At 39.7% G+C, this 16834-nt stretch overlaps 1 protein-coding gene across 1 annotated transcript in view; it reads right to left on the bottom strand.

Annotated features, from left to right (window-relative positions):
* The window catches only part of LOC104331198 (cadherin-6), a 110646-nt gene that overhangs the window by 7291 nt on the left and 86521 nt on the right, over nucleotides 1-16834 (bottom strand). The window contains exons 7-11 of the mRNA XM_075417144.1: nucleotides 15925-16178; nucleotides 9943-10079; nucleotides 5265-5386; nucleotides 4341-4458; nucleotides 4002-4253 (exon numbers count right to left, since the gene is read on the bottom strand). Of these exons, the coding sequence (XP_075273259.1) occupies nucleotides 4002-4253; nucleotides 4341-4458; nucleotides 5265-5386; nucleotides 9943-10079; nucleotides 15925-16178 (883 nt within the window). The remainder of the gene's footprint in view (nucleotides 1-4001; nucleotides 4254-4340; nucleotides 4459-5264; nucleotides 5387-9942; nucleotides 10080-15924; nucleotides 16179-16834) is intronic.

Raw genomic sequence — 16834 nt, 5'->3', positions numbered from 1 at the left:
TCATATAGCATTTTTTTTTTTGCCTTGAGAATAGAACAAGTTTCATGAGAATTGGGAAGGAGGAAACACTTTCTCCAAAATAAGTACCATCAGATGTTATTTACCTTGAACCCCTGGGATGACATGCAACTTGTGCTATGGATGGGGCTAGATTCTACTGGGCTATGACAAAAGGTAAGCAAAGCTACATTTCAAGATAAGTAAATCTATGCTCTGGAAAAAAGCTTGGAATACGGAGTGAATTTTCAACCAGCACAAAGTCCAAATTTTAGTAATTTCCCTGGCATGTTTTTATAATGTACATCACCTTAAAAAAGTTCATAGCTTAAATCTTAGACTGATGAGATATAGTAATGATCTTTTTTTAAACTGTGAAAGGCATGAGGTTTCTCAAACAGATATTTTATGGCTTCTTTTCTAAAGTGTGTGTGCATATACATATATTTTTCGTTTATTTGGAGGGTAGGAGCTCTTTCCAAGGCTGTGATCCAAACTGAAATATTTTTAGTCTATAATGATCCCAAATATTTTTGGAGAACTGGCCACAGAGGATGGAAGGGGATATGCTCACCACTTCATTTCTTTTAGTAGCTAATTTCAGATTTCTAAACTGGAGTCTATCTTAAGATGGTAAATGGCTGAATACTTACAGATGAACAGCAGCAAGGAGAAGGGATGTATTACTACTATTTGGTAGTCTGAGGTCAACAGTGCCCAGTATTTCAGCTCTGCTGTGCAAACTCCAACAAAAGGCACATCTTGCTGTCTTTATAATTCTTTCATAGCAAAGCAAATCAGAAAATGCCTAAACTCATTGATATGAGACGATGAGGTGGATAAAAATCATCTTTCATGTCACCTGTGTTTCTAAAATGGTGTGTGAGTCAAAGCACAGTAATTGTTACAGTCTTCTTTTTGGCGGTGCCTTAGAATCATAGAATCACAGGTTGGAAAAGACCTCTAAGACCATCGAGTCCAACCATCCCCCCAACACCACCATGCCTGCTAAACCATGTCCTGAAGTGCCACATCTACACATTTTTTTTAAAAACCTCCAGGGATGGTAACTCGGCCATCTCCCTAGGCAGCCTGTTCCAATGCCTGATCACTCATTCAGCAAAGACATTTTTCCTAATATCTAGTCTAAACCTCCCCTGATGCAACTTGAGGCCATTGCCTCTCATCCTATCACTAGTTACCTGGGAGAAGAGACCAACACCCACCTCACTACAACCTCCTTTCAGGTAGTTGTAGACAGCAATAAGGTCTCCCCTCAGCCTTCTCTTCTCCAGACTAAACTGCTCCACTTCTTTCAGCCGCTCCTCGTAAGACTTGTTCTCCAGATCCCTCACCAGCCTTGTTGCCCTGCTCTGGACACGCTCCAGCACCTCAATGTCCTTCTTGTAGTGAGGGACCCAAAACTGAACACAGCACTCCAGGTGCAGCCTCACCAGTGCCGAGTACAGGGGCACCATCACCTTCCTGCTCCTGCTGGCCACACCATTCCTGATACAAGCCAGGAAGCCGTTGGCCTTCTTGGCCACCTGGGCACACTGCTGGCTCATGTTCAGCTGGCTGTCAACCAACACCTCCAGGTCCTTTTCCCCCAGGCAGCTTTCCACACACTCCTCCCCAAGCCTGTAGCATTGCATGGGGTTGTTGTGACCCAAGTGCAGGACCTGGCATGTGGCCTTGTTGAACCTCATACAACTGGCCTTGGCCCATCGATCCAGTCTGTCCAGATCCCTCTGCAGAGCCTTTCTACCCTCAAGCAGATCAACACTCCTGCCCAACTTGGTATCATCTGCCTACTTTCCTCATTTGTAACCCTGCTAAGGGCCATGCCAAGGACTAAGGACATCCCCAAACCAAAATTTTAGCCCATTGAAGCTTGTCTTTCTTAGCTTCCTTCGACAGACAAAAAGATGATTTGTTTTTTCTTTTTTAAATGATGGGCTCCCCTGCAGGATTGCTTACAGCAAGGTGCTATCTGTAGGTGTGCTCAAGTGTGTTGTGGAAGAGTCTTGTACTCTTTCTCTCCACTGACTATAGACAGATCCCAAGAAGACAAGTTGAAGTAGGAAAGTGCCCTATGTGCCTTTACCTGCTGTGCCTCTACCATAGGAATAGTGTGAGTAAGGGAGAACATCTGCTAATATGACTTGAAAGGAAAGAAGTGAGGTGGTGAAACTGAAGGAATCAGGAGGGCTGGTTCGGATTGTGAAGGCTTCAGGCTCTTACTGTAATGATGATTTACTTATGGTGTCACATAAGGGTCCTAATCTGAGTGATGCTTCTTTGTGCTGCTGTGCAAAAATGCAGTAAGAGAGAATTCTCTTCCTTAAGAGTACAAAGCTGTGACACTACATGGGAGGATTGGGAAAGGTGTCTGTGAAAGAACAGAGATAGCTGGAGAAAATGTTGGAGAACTTGAAAAACGCAGCGCTGATTTTGAGGGGGCTTCTAGAATAGCGTCTGGTAGAACAATCTAGCGTAGTCCACTAGACTCGCTCAAAATGCAAATAAATCTAGCAATTTACAGGCACTTATTGTTGCTGCTAATCTTAAGTTGTGGTTCAGGTCTGCCCAGGCTCAGTAGTGGTTGCACATGCAAACCCTGCAACCAGCCTGAAAATAGAAAATTATATAGCTGAGTTAATTGAAAATCTGCTTATGGTGCATGGTGGCGTGAGCAGTAATTGACATAAAGTGCTGCTTAGCACACAGAATCAATTATTTTCGATTGACATAAAACAGGAAATCGTTTAATGTCAGATTGATATTAATGAGCACAGTTGTACTAACGAGTGCAAGACTATCTACAGCATTAGATTTCTTTTTCTGGTAAGGAACTTAATACAAAGTGAGCTCAGCCCTTAGAGGTAATGATTCCATGTTCTGAAAAATGAATTTAATGGCAAATTAAGGGTAAGATTGCTATTGTGGGAATCTTTTCTGAAAATGGGATAGTGCTTATTTGGACAAGCCATGACTATATTCTTAAAGTACGAGAATCACAACATGGTCTTTGACTCATCACTGAAGAGAGAAATTCTGTTAATAGTAAAGGTCAGGATGATTCTGCAGTGGTGATGAGCATGTCCAAAGAAGATACGAGTATGGTAGAAACAAACAGAATCACCGAGGAAACATTTTCTCCTCTGCTTGACCCTACTGCTATAAAACGGGTCTGACTCCCTTCTTTCCTGCCCAGATACTAAAGGTGGCTGATAACGTCACCCTGAGAACTGCCTGTGTTCTATTGCACAGTCCTCCCCAGATGAACAGACTATGGCTAATGGCCAAGGGACCGATTGTCTCTGTTTGCTATACAAGAGGGGTCGATCCTGAGTGAGAGGAATGTGACAGATGTTGCAAACTGTCCTTATTTTTATAAAGAAATAAATGTTGACCACCTGTAAGTGCTGTAGCCAGAGATCTGTACATCCTCCACACTCAGGATCCAACCTCTTTGTACTCACAGGTGCCTGAGAGGGTGGACCCTGCAGCTTTTAAGAGAGTGTTTTAATAGCCACCCCCTTTCAGCATCTTTTTCCAGCAGAACAGAAGCACTGAGACTTGTGTCTCCTTAGTTTAGACATAGGAAGTTAATTTTTTAAAACTAAATTATTTGGCCTCCTTCTATGGTCAACAGAAAGAGACGGACACCTGCAGAGGGTGATTAGTCTGGTTGACCTCAGATACCAATAAGGGAATGGGATGAATGTCTCTCTACAGGTGCCCGTCTCTTCCCATTGACCTCAGGGTGGAGCCCAGCTGTCTCCTCCTGCTTGGACACTGCTAACTTTTGGATAACTAAGATTAGATAGGGTGTGTTCTATACACCATATCTGTAGAAGCTCCGAGAGGAGGAAATACAATAATAAAATGCAGGATAAGACAAGGATCTCTTTGATTTGCTCTTGTCCTAGCCTTGGTATAATCACTTGTAGCAATGCAAAATAACCATGAAAGGAACAAAATGCCTCTGGGCTACTTACTGAGTAATATAATGATACAGAGAAGAATGGCAATAAGAGCCCCAGTGCTAAGACCAGTAGGATGAATCAAGGCTTCTGCATTACAGGACAGCATCTTTCCTCGATGGTCACAAGCACATACTCGAATAGTCACTGTTTCAGTGCTGCTCTGGATAGGGTAGTCATTGTCTGATATTACCACTGGCAAGAAGTAGGTACTCATTTCATGACGGTTATATCTGGTTTTTCGGGTGAAAATCCCTGCTGTGTTGTCTGGAAACACAAAGCACACATTAAATCTTCATCTGAAGACTGAACGCAAGGGTGAGATAATAAAGAAAAGTCTTCCTAGAAATTCACCTCTGTTGTCCTGTAGCGTGAAGTTTGAGCTGCTGGCTGCCTCAGGAGCTAAGGAGAATGAAAACTGATGTCCACTGTAAGAGTCATCTTTATCAACAGCACTTAATGTTTGTATCAGCTGAAACAATAAGAACAAAATTATCTTCAAAGTCAGTGGACCTTACACTTATTTATGTACTCTAGGATTGTAAAGTAATCTTACTGTATTCATTTTTTAATTCTGCTTTAAGGCATCTAATGCTGCTATGGTGAGCTTATGAAAAGTGATCCACGTGCTGCCGATGCTGTTTAGGATCACCATGCTATTGTACCCCATACCATCAGCCAGTAACATAATGAATTTGAAAGCTGGTAGGAAAACAATGTTGAATTCAAGAGCAGGCTTGGGTTGAGGCCACTCCAGATGGGTAGGGAACCTCTGCATGTGACAAGCAATATGAGATGAAAGGTGAGACGGTCCAAGCTGACTGTATATTTATCTACCAAAATTTCATGTCACAGGAATTGATTGGCTGAATCTTCCAAATAATCTGCTACTTCGATTATTTAGTAATAGGACGAGTAGAGTCAGAGTTATCTGGCAGGAAACAGTCATCATATCACAGGCAGGACCTGTAATAGTTATGGACCTGAAACTGTTTTTGAAGGAGACTTTGGAGGTGCCTGAATAAAGCAGAGAATCACAGAATGAAAATGAATCGGGGATAACAAGGTGCCATACAGAAAACAGCAATGTAAAACATTCTGTCACCCTAGCTGCAAGAATACTAAGCGTAATCACACTGTGCAGCCACAGTTCAGTTTCATTTTGCGAAACCGACAGTTTGATGCAATGCGAAGTACACCTCTTGATGACGTGATGTAAGAGTAGTAGCAAAACTCAACTAATTTGGAATATTTTCTTAATACAAGCAGAAAACACACCTGTTCTGCCTTTGCGTTTTCACAGACGAAGGTCTCGTAAAACATGGCAAACTCTGGAGCATTGTCATTTACATCCAAAACCTTAATGAACACTGGGACACGGCTGCTTTGTTTTGGGTTGTCTGAAACAACAAAACCAGGAAGAACAGAGACTTTATTTAGCCCAGCTACTGACTCAGTGCAGGAGAAGAAAAGGACAGACCGAGGGTCTCATTGCCTTAATTCTTGTCACTCACAACACTTCTATTCTCTTGATTTCTGGGGAATGCATTAGGGGGTGGGGTGAATTCCACAAAATAGTGCTGTGTTACCATTACTCTGATTCTGTGTATGCTCTACAGCTGAGATTGGGTAGGAGTCCAGGATTTACAAATTCCTTTGAACACTCCAAATAGAATGTAAGTGTGATACATATATAAACGAATATAATACTAGAATTAAATGAAAACTTTTTATTAGCTGAACTGATACAGTTTGGTGGCAATGAAGTTTCTAGAACGCATTCCCTTCCTTAACTCTGAAATAGGAAGACTGAGAAGTTGTGAAGACAGGATTGAGTGGTTTTTTCCTCTCACCTGTTTACATATAATATTCTGTCCCCTACAAATCTTGTGACACAGTTCCTTAAGCTACTGTGTTTACCATTACGATATACAAATAGTAACTGTGGTTGTGATCGCAGATATTTTCTAATCTGTTGTGATTGATTTGGGTGATATTCTAGAGTCAACACTAAAATGTATCAGCTGAAGAACATCAGCACTGTATAGAATCTGCAGATCCCCATAAGTAAACATGTTTTTTTTTTCCTCTGTAAGGACTGTATGGTGCCAAGAGATTGAATTTGACAAGGATATTCCTGAGCATAAAATGCTGATGAAAATATTGTCAGCTTTCTAGATAAAAATGAAAATATTTGGAAACGCACCACATTGTATAGACCACTTCTTTTCCGGTTGGACTATTGGTCCTGTCGGACCATTGCTTTTGCTGTTGGTGGAAGACAGGCTTTAGTCATGAAGACAGATACACAAAATAAGGAAGAAAGGCAACAGGCAGCAACTTTGCCTAGGAGCCATCAATGGTGAAACAGGCAAGATTCTGAGGCAAAAAGTCACATCGTAACAACCATGGACTTCTAACAGTTACAAGACCTGCCCCCAAACCAATTTGTCACGACCAATCAAAAGGAAACCAAGAGACATTGCCAGGACTTGATCTGTGTCCTTTGTGCTCCTTATCACACAAAAAAAAGACCTAGGCCAGGTCACACAGGCATGTCCACCTTAGTGCCTGGGAGTATGTGGGTGTGGGAGTGGGAGAGAGTAAAATCTATGAGGGAATGAGTTTGATTGATTGAAATTAGTTTCATTCAGAATAAACACCTTCCTCTCCTTTTCATGAGGGTTCACACTGAGTTTTGCAACGTTAACTTCCTACCCACGTTAATGTAGTTTATTAATGCATTTTAAAGTATGATTTAAGTGAAAAAAATAGTGTGACAAAATATAGTAGATCTAAGACTCTGTGTGCTTCTACAAGCATTCATTATAGTAGCTTGTTGAGTTAGGCTTTAATAGAAGTCCTATTACTGTGTTTATCATACTTACATAAATTTGAAAATGCCTTCTCCAAAATTGGCACTGTATATTTGTATTACAGAGCTCAGCCATTTTGACAAAATATTGTGGTTTAAAGCTCTACAGTCCCATTGAAGTCAATATGATTCCATTAGGTATAAACCACTTTCTAATATGAAACATTGGGCTAAATTAATTCAATATATAGCACAACAGTTCATGTACAACATAGAATAGGCTGAATTCTATGCTAAAACACTTCAATACAAATGTCAAATTTTTATAATAGGCAGAGATCAAAGGTAGTCATGTGAAGTCGCAGAACTGTTGGTGAGACTATTTTATAAGAGCATACCTTTCTAACAAATACAATCAAATATATTGGCAAAGATGTGTCTTGTCTCAAGAATTACAATTGTTTTCTTTCCTGCTTTTTGAAGCATGAACTACATATTTTCATTTTACTTCTAGGTGCTTAAACTTCATGCAATTTAAAATAGTACTGTAAAAAATAGAAGCTTCATAAAAACTCTATGATCTATGGACATGGGCCTTTTTTATTTAAGTCTTTTTTGTCATCTTTCAAATTATTTTTGCAGATTAATTGGTGTAGGTTAATTTGTTGGTGTTATCCTTTAATTACTGCTGGGCTCCACCTCCAAAAAAAGCTCCATAGACTCAGTGAACTCCTTAAACCTATTCATCTCTATAAAGGTATGTTTTCTGTTGAGCCAGCAACAAAACTGTTTAAATTTTTCAATTTTTTTTTCCGAATACAACCTCAAAGTCCGGCCAATGTTTGATTTGCCCTTAAGTGTTAAGTAAAGAATATTTAAAAATACTCTAGCAGTTCTCTCCAGTAAATCAGCTGTAATTCTGCAGCTCTAAATCAGTGGCCCTGTGTACTGAGTTTTATTGCCAGTTTGCCTGTGGCAGATATACTGACCCAGTGTTCCACCAGCTATTTGTTTTCAACATTCACAGCATGATTCTCCAGGCTGCTGAGCAACTGCAGCTCATACTGGTGAAACAGCAGAACACTAACAAATCGATCTATCTACACTTACTGACTGTTCTAGACAATTAAAGGCAAAACAACTTCATTATTTCACTTTTTTTTCACTGTAAAATATGACCAAGAACAGTCATCACTGAAAGGTGTTTCTCTTCATGACTTTATCATTTTTTTTTAGCTTTTTTTATATCAAAGGGAGCACTGATCCATCTGTATGCGCATCCTGCCTGTAACTTGACTGGATATTTCTTTTAGTTTACTTCAGTGGAATATACCTGGAGTTTGATGTGATGGTATGTGACTGAGAGCAATCAGTGATTTGCTGGAATTTAGCAGAATGGGAGTTTAGCTAGCCTTGCTAGAAATTACTGGTTTAGCTAGGAGCATTAAATAGTGGTGCTTTCCAGTCTAGTCTCTCAGTGAGGCAGCCTGGATCAGACTAAGGCTGGTTTCAACTGTAGCTGCATTGCAATGAAGAGAATTGCCTTTGGAAGGTATCTACCCCAGTTATGACAAATTTGGTCCAGGCTTCGTGAAGCACAGCCTGGGAAGTAGCTTCTTGCAGCCTGGAAGGATTCAGACTAAAGAGGAATGATAATTAAGACAGAAGCCTGTGTCGGACACAAAAGGTTTAGTTGAGAGGGTTTGGCCCAGTAGGAGGTCTGTCCTTAGAGGAGGAGGCAAGAAACTAAATGAGTTATACATACAGATGCTAAGGTTATTTCCAGGCAGTATACAGTTTTCTGTGCTGTATATTATTTCAGCTCTGCTGAGATCAATGCAAGTGTACTTCCTAAATCTTCTTGCCCTTCTTTCCTGTTCAGGTGTTTATTTTTCCTCTCCTCCTCTATGCAGGAGCTCAGTATGTAGTGAACAAGTCTTGACCCTACATCAGTTCTTCAAAGACTTCATAGAAACACAAACACCTAACTAACAGTTAGCCAGAAGTCAGTGTTTGATATGCTGAAACCACATACCTAGCATTAAAAGGTGCAAACTTTCAAGAGAGGGAGAAAACTATTAAGAAACATCATTCCTGTAGGCTCTAACCCACTACTCTTACATAACCCAACCTGCTTGCCTCAACAGTACTGTTTCATATCAGTTTTCAGTTTTAAAAAGACCTGCAGAATAAAGAAAACTGGAGTCAAGCACTCCTTAGTTACACTCTTCTCACTGTTCAGCAGCTCACTGAGCCACATACATGTGCACACAACATAAGAAAGGTGAGTTTATGTTATCTCAGATTATGTTTTGTTTTTTTTTAAAAAAGCTGTTCAACCTCTGAGTTGCACAAAGACTTTGTGAGAGTCATAGAACTGGTGTTTGTATGAGATCTATCTACCATTCCACCGTGCTTCACAATCATAGGCACTGTGAGTCTGCGAAAGTGTACAGAATTACATTCCCTAATGTTTGACCATGTCTCATGCCTCTAGTTAGTGTACTAAAATAGAGGATTGTTTATTAAGGCCACCTAACATACACATCCTTATCCGGACCCCTGGCATTTCAGCTCCTAAAATCGACATGACTAGTTTTATCACAAGATTATTTCTGAGCCGTCCTAAACTAAGTGACAGACTGATTTGTAACTACGGCTTGTAATTTCAAAGGATGCAAAAGAAGTTAAAAATGGAAATCCTTAAAACTGCTTAAGATCTGGGCACGTAGCTCAGCCCATCCACCTCAGTCTTACCTGAAAACATCCAGCCTGTGTTATATTCTGTCTGGATCAGACTGAATTCAGCCATGGAACGCAGCTTGGCTTTAATCCATTTTGCTTGCTGCATGCCAATTGCAGAATTCCACAATCACATTCTAAATTAAAAAAGGCTACTACTGATTAGAAAATGCAGAATTACTACCTTTCCTCCCTGCTCAGCTATGTTCCTCTTCATGAACTACCCCCCTAGAAAACACAAAACTGCAGACTACCTCTTGCAGAGTTTCCGCTGCTTCATTAGTATTGAGTGGACCATCCATATAAGCTGACATCTGTCCAGCCACGCTTTCCAGATGCACAGCTAGAAGGCTACATTCATTACATCAGGGACAGCAGTGGTATTCAGGTTTGACTTACTGATCTCTGCTGCTATTACTGTAATGTTGTGCCATAGCAGTGTTTCCCGGTCAAGGAGTTTTGAAGTAAATATCGAACCGTTTCCTGAATTGATGTTGAATACTCTGTCCATATCAGTGTGTCGATCTACAGAGTACCTGCAGATACAGAGACAGGGGTTAGGAGAATGCTTTCCTTTTAATTTCTACGTTCTTCAACCATTTTCTAAGATTAGACATCAAACAGCTAGTAAATGGGGTTGCCTTTTGTTTTCAGTGCAGGCTTCAGAGTCTTTATATATTCACACAAAGAGCTAGTTCTGAGCTACTGGATAATGACACATTGGAGGTTTGATTTAGAAGGTGGAGCATTGTCAGTGAATAAATGAATTACTGCGGAATTTACATACCTCTGAGAATCATCAAAGCTTTGTTTTTAGTGAGAAAAGTGAAGTCTGTGTCCTGAAAGATACGAAGTTCATTTCAAGGCTGAGTTGGCCTTCCCGTTATAAACCCTTCTTTTCATGGTTTGATATCTCAACTGTTCCCAATAAATTCTGATATAAAATTTGACAGCTGGGGTGCATTTCTGCATTTCATTTGCCTGAGTTAAAAAGACTGCACCCAAAAACAAGTCAGCACAGAATGGAGATTCATAATTCCATAGTACATATCACGTAAAAGTTTGCTGTAATTCATTAAATCTAACATGCTCAGCCCTGATTGATGGTATCTAAATGTGAAAATGAATGCTAACAAGATCTGGAGGAGCTCAGAGTCTAAATACAGATTCACATTTTCAATCTGATCTTTTGCTTGTTCTGCGGAGGTGAATCCAACTTTAAAAGCAGACCTCTCCTGTTGACAGGAGAGATTGTTACCACCCTGATCCAAATGCTGTGACTTAGTTTCATCTCTCATGAAGAGAAAATTCTTGCATAAATAATGGAGGTTCTGACAGAAATATGTCTCCGAAGTTGCTGAAGCAAGAATGCAATTGCATTATTCTTCTCATGTTTCCAGCCTGAATGTGTACTGACAATCCAGGATGGAGCCTTAGGAAGCCCAGTGTCCCCCCCGGTCTCCTTGCAGGCCACATCGATGGAGGCAAGGCAGCTACTGCTGTCCCTTGTGTCCAGACAAGGACAAAGATACGGCTGAGCTGGTATGCAGTCAGATGAAAACTGGGCCAGGAGAATGACTGGCAGAGTTGACTGCCACTACAGAACTGAAGGGAATGCAGAGGCTGAAGAGAAATTCCCGTTCCGTGCTCTGCCCTAGGAGCAGCTGCGTGACATGTCCCTGATTCTACACATATTTCCCAGTGCTTGTGCAGTGTCTCTTGTCTTCTGAGAAAGACCTTGCATGGAAGAGGGAGGGAATAGAAGAATCCAGCTGAAACAAGTGATTCTGACAAAGGTTTAAAATGAACTTACTTAATTATCTTGTAACTGCATTTTTTTTTTCTTCTTTGCAAGTAAAAAAATGGGATATAACATCCACAGGAAATTAGACTTGTCTTATTCTAAAATGAGAACTTCAGTGTAGTCCAGCTTCCTAAACAAAACTATAGCAGGTATTAATTATTTGCACTAAATTGTTCTCCTTTTTCCACATTAAAATCCTATGGAAACAGCCAAATGAGTTTCAAAAACACTCACATAAAAAGTTAATTTTTTTTGGTACGACTTGCATAGGCTCTCTCTGCTAGTTTTTCAGGAGTCCATTTAGTTTTTATTCATTGCTGTCACTTGTCTAGCAGCACCACAATTTCAACTGCATTAAGTCAGCCGTGGTGTCACTAACCTAGTTCCTTTCTGCAGCGTTAGAACGTTACCATCAGCTCGCAAAGAGTGTGTGAGAAGGTGCGTAACGGGCAGCGCTGGCTGGCGGGGCAGCTCCAGCAAGCTGTGTTGTTTGGTCCAGATCTAAACAGTACATGTGAATCTGCTGACTTAGCTGAAATGTTTGATGGAAACAAGTTTATACAAAGTGGTCTGATTCTCTTCTATTTTCACAAAGGAAGTATTTGATATGGTAAACATTTCATTATAACTTTCATTCACTCAGGCTTTTGTATGATAATATGTTGGTATTTTGTGAATTCAATTATTTTTCAGATATTCTGTAGCTCATTTCCATATCTTTCAGCTGAAATACTTTGGCATTTCCATTTTGCAGTCAATCTAGATTTTGCATTCCTATTTGAAAAGAAATATCAGGATTTTCCATAGATTAGCTGTTCCAGCCAACAGTAATAGCCTGTTTCAGGCTCTTATTCAGCAAGATATTTAAGTAAGCAACTAGCTTTGGGCATGAGATGTCCGTTTGTTGGTTTTGTATCTTCAATTACGCTTTCACTCATGGTTCGTATTATGAATGGACTTCTTAAAATATCTTACTGCCTTGACACATTTCAATGCCTTGGCATATTGTAATCACTATCTTTACTTTGTAAGATTGCCCAAATTCAATCCATGGTACAGTATCTGGAAGAAATGAACAAAAAAAGTGTTCTGGACTTTTTCTAAGGTTACCAGAGCTGTAACATTGAGGACAACTTCTTCAAGATATTAAGAACTTTAAAATACAAGTCGCGAAATGCAAATGGTTATAGTTATCACCACAGGGAAGCAGAGGGAAGCAGGGAAAGTTAAACTCCCCCCCAAAAAAAACCCCAAACAGAGAACAGCTTCTTAATGAAATGTTAATTTTATTTCTTCATATCCAAAAGAAAATACATGCAAGGTCAATGCAGTTAAAGTACATTCTAATTATACCATTAACCCTGGTCTAGAAGATGATTTTAATAAGCTAGACTGTCACTTCTGTTTCTCAGTTTCTATAATCCAGTCTCTTTTGATCAAGGACTGTTAATTACGTTGAATTGGTGGTGATTCTGACTTATGAATCACAACCTAGTAAGAATTAAGCAGACAAGATCAAACCCATTTTTGCATTTATTTAATGAAATTACTGTTGTGTATTTGTCACATTTCAGGACTTCATCCCTTTCAAATCTTGAGGAACTGACAAGCTAGGAAGTTAAAAGATATCTCTGTAGATTCCAGTCTCTTCTTGTACAGAACAGGAAGAAGGGGAGGGTGAAAGAGAGAATCTAACACATGCAAATTTGTTGTCAGTAAAATACACAAACAAAATTAAGCCTTACATTTGTTTGCAGATCATTTTCATCTGGGATACTTTAGAAAATCAAATCACAGCAGGGAGACAGTTCCAGTGACTGATGAACTTCATTATGCCTCTGAGGAGTTACTATAGCAAAAAAACCTCAGCTAGCAATTTAAAAAGATCTGATGTACAATACAACAGTGCCAGTTGCAGCATTATTTTTTTCAGTATGTAGCAGTTCATAATATTTCTGTCTAGATTAAATACAAGCAGAATGCAAAATTTTTGTTTGTAACACGACTGGACAAGTGGAGTGTTACTCAGGAGTGTATTAATGTTGCTACACATGGATGCATATTCAAATACAGCCGAAGATCTATTGGTGTATTTTTCTATTTTCTTAAGGTCATGTCACAGCAAGGCTTATTTATAAGGGCTGGACTGACGAAACGTAGCTCTACCAAAACATAGGTCACGAATGATTATGCAGTCTTACAACCAGGGCAGATATCTGCTTCATATATTGCTTCCTTGTCTTCTGATGCTCAGCAGCTTGCTGCCTGATGTAACCGCAAGTCAGGAAGATTTGTGGGTCAGGAAGCGATGTGTGTGTGAATTTTTCTTAATGCATTTTCATAATGATATTGTGAAGGTTTCCTTTAATGGAAGATCAAAGGCGCTTTCATCTAATAGAGTTAGGGCGCAGTTTGTTTAAAAAGAGAAATCTTCACTTGAGCAGAGGAGAAAATGGAGGGTTTTCATTGTAATATCAAGTGCCTAAAGATTTTATTTTTAACCATTGAGAAAAATTGACAAGCAAGTGACAAGTCATATATATACAGTCTAATTGCATCTTCCCTGAAGCTGAGAGTGAAAATCGGATTTAGCATCTGGATTGCATGATGGAAAAAAAAAATCACCCTGTCAAAAAGATGCAGACACAACCAGTGCCCCTAAATTCTAGGAGATATCCGAGATATTAGCACCATAAAATTACATTTATTGCAAGCCAACATGTCTCAGGCTACTGCTCTCTGCTGATTTCCTTCCCCTCTTACTGATTTTCGTGTTTCTTCTTGCTGTGTTTATTTCCATTACTCTAACTTCATCCTCATTTTTCTTTACTTTTCATTTCACCTTGGTTGTTGCATGCTATTAGAGTATAAAGGAGACAAGTTTTCTGCTGCAATGCATCAATTTTTGCACCTCTGCTAAATTTTGCTCAATAATTGTCTTATACTTTAATATGCAAATACCTATACTGTATTAAAGTACTGCCCTTTGAAAGACAGGTAAGTTTTAGCACACACATTCAATTAATAGAAAAGAGCCAGTAGGCAGTACTCAGCAACGAACAGCATAATCCCCATCCACTGTAAATCACTTATAATTAGGAGCTGGTGCTGGTGCGAAATGTAAATGGTTATAGTTATCACCACAGGGAAGCAGAGGGAAGCAGGGAAGCACTCCCCTCCCTTTCCAGTGCCATTAGATATAAAAAAAAGGGTTCATATGAAGACGGCAAGGAGCCTGGGTGTCACACCAACCAATTTTTGATCTTCATGGTAGCATGCCCATGAAGAGACACCATAGAAGGTGTCCATCCTGTTCTCGGGCTTCCCCAAGGTCAGAAATACATTATGTTGCTCCGTAAGTTACTATGCTCTGCTAGTCCAGAACTCCATATAATTGTTGCATGTTGTGATATAAATGAAAGCAAACCTTAATTAAAATTAGAAGGCTTAGTCTTGAACAAGAATTCATGTGCAGGGCATTGCATGTAAACTGAAGACAGAGCGGGTTTCTGCCGGAAATGTTTTAGATTTAGTTTATTCATCTTGGAAATAAAGATGATGATATTTAGCCCTCTCACAAGATGAGCTGAGAACTTAAAATTTACTCATGCCTCATAAAAATTATAAGATAACTTGATGAAAGATAGTTGTTTCCAGAAGTGCAAACTATTGATGAAATGGATTTTTATTAAACCCGCATTGTTCTATTTTGATCTTAAGAGTGTGATTGCAGTTCCAAGGTGCTCAACCCAGCAACATGCTGAAAATTGACCTGGATTTAATATTGCTGTATTTTTCATTTCCTCCTCTTACTGCATTGTTAGTAGCAATGAACTTTAATTAAAGCACACAACTATTTAAAAGTTCTTTTATAGTCTATACAATATGACTCAAGCACTCCAGTATGTTTTAAAATGTAGTGAAACGATGTACCTCTTAATTTACAAAAAATGAAGGCTTAATTTGGCTACTCCAACCTCAGCATATCCTCCACTTCCTCTAAGACTAGTTTATTGATTCATGGCAAGTGTAATTTATGAAGTCCATGAGACTGATTCTTATCTTACTAACGTTACACTGGTACAAGTGAGATCAGAATCTGCTTGTGCACATGAGTGCTTTTACGGCACTTCTGCTTGCAGTTTAGAGAAGGTAAATGTGACCTCTGTTAAGCAGGTCTGGATGGACGGGAGAAGAAAAGGCTGCTGAATCACCCCTCTGTCATATAGCCAGGAGGATGCACTGCACTGCACAGGAAAAGGTTAAAGGTGGAAGGAGAACATTAACATCTTCTTGGTGCTCTTTTTGCAGCACATTCTTCCATGGTAGAAAGAACCACAAACTTTAGTTACTGAAGAGGACAGGATGTAATTCAAGATGCAAGGGCTGTGCAGACACAATCACACATACCTCGATATGCTCAAGTGTGAGAGATCATTTACCATCTACAGTACTCCATATTTAAGCATCACTGAACAATTTCATTGTTAAAAGTGATTTCTTTTTTTGTGTGCTGACTTGAGAAAAAATGAAATCTGTAAAAAATTTACACACAAGCTGAAACAGTCTATGCTTACTTGACAGGGTTCTTGGCAGCATCTGGATCTGCAGCAGTTACAGTTCCTATTACACTGTTTATTGGAACATCTTCTTTCACTTCCATTATGTATGCTGGTCTGCTGAACACAGGAGGTTCATCTACATCCTCCACCTGAATTCTGACTGTAGCTGAGTCCTTGAATGGCCCCAGGTAGAGGAATCGAGGGTCCACGTGAGTATTGGTAGCTTCCACCTTCAGAATATACAGGTTTTTATTTTCAAAATCCAATGCCTGGGAAGAGGGGGGAAAAAAAAAAAAGTTTGAGAGGTCTGTGGGAATTGCTGTGGCTTTCAGACAGATGAGCCAAATGAATGGGGGGATGTCATGGGGTGGCCTGTGCTAGATACCAGAAGACAGAACTGGAATTAAAACACCAGCAGAAAGGAGAAAGACAGGGCTCTATGCTACTGATGATATGGTATACAAAAAGCCCACTTTTTCAGGAAATTCTGTGCCTGGAACTCCTGAACATCAATTAATTTTTCCTTCTCAAATAGTCTTAATTATTCATGACTTTTATTCTGTCATTTTTGGCACTTTGATGTTTCCTTGTGTATTCCTTGCCCCTAAGCACCATGCACTAAAGGGGGGAAGATTTTCTAGGAGCTGCTTGTTTAAATATTGGCATTCCATCACCGAACGAAAGACTGTGATATCTGGTGTCTGGACATCCAGAACCACCCATCAAGGAACGCAGGATTTTATGATAGGCTGTGACTATATCACTCTCTGCCAGAAGTATAAAGCAGCAGCATTTAGTGACTCTTTGTTACAGTACTTAGGAAAATGTGGGGAGAGAGTAGTCACCCCATTTTTCCATTATATTGTAGAAGATTCACAGGTTCTGCTGGCAACAGACAGAAATGCAAACAGAGTTAGACTGATAT

Source organism: Opisthocomus hoazin, chromosome 3, assembly GCF_030867145.1.
Source record: "Opisthocomus hoazin isolate bOpiHoa1 chromosome 3, bOpiHoa1.hap1, whole genome shotgun sequence".
Lineage (NCBI taxonomy): Eukaryota > Metazoa > Chordata > Aves > Opisthocomiformes > Opisthocomidae > Opisthocomus > Opisthocomus hoazin.
The sequence above is the reverse complement of the archived record's forward strand: the minus strand, read 5'-3'. Positions and strand labels throughout refer to the sequence as shown.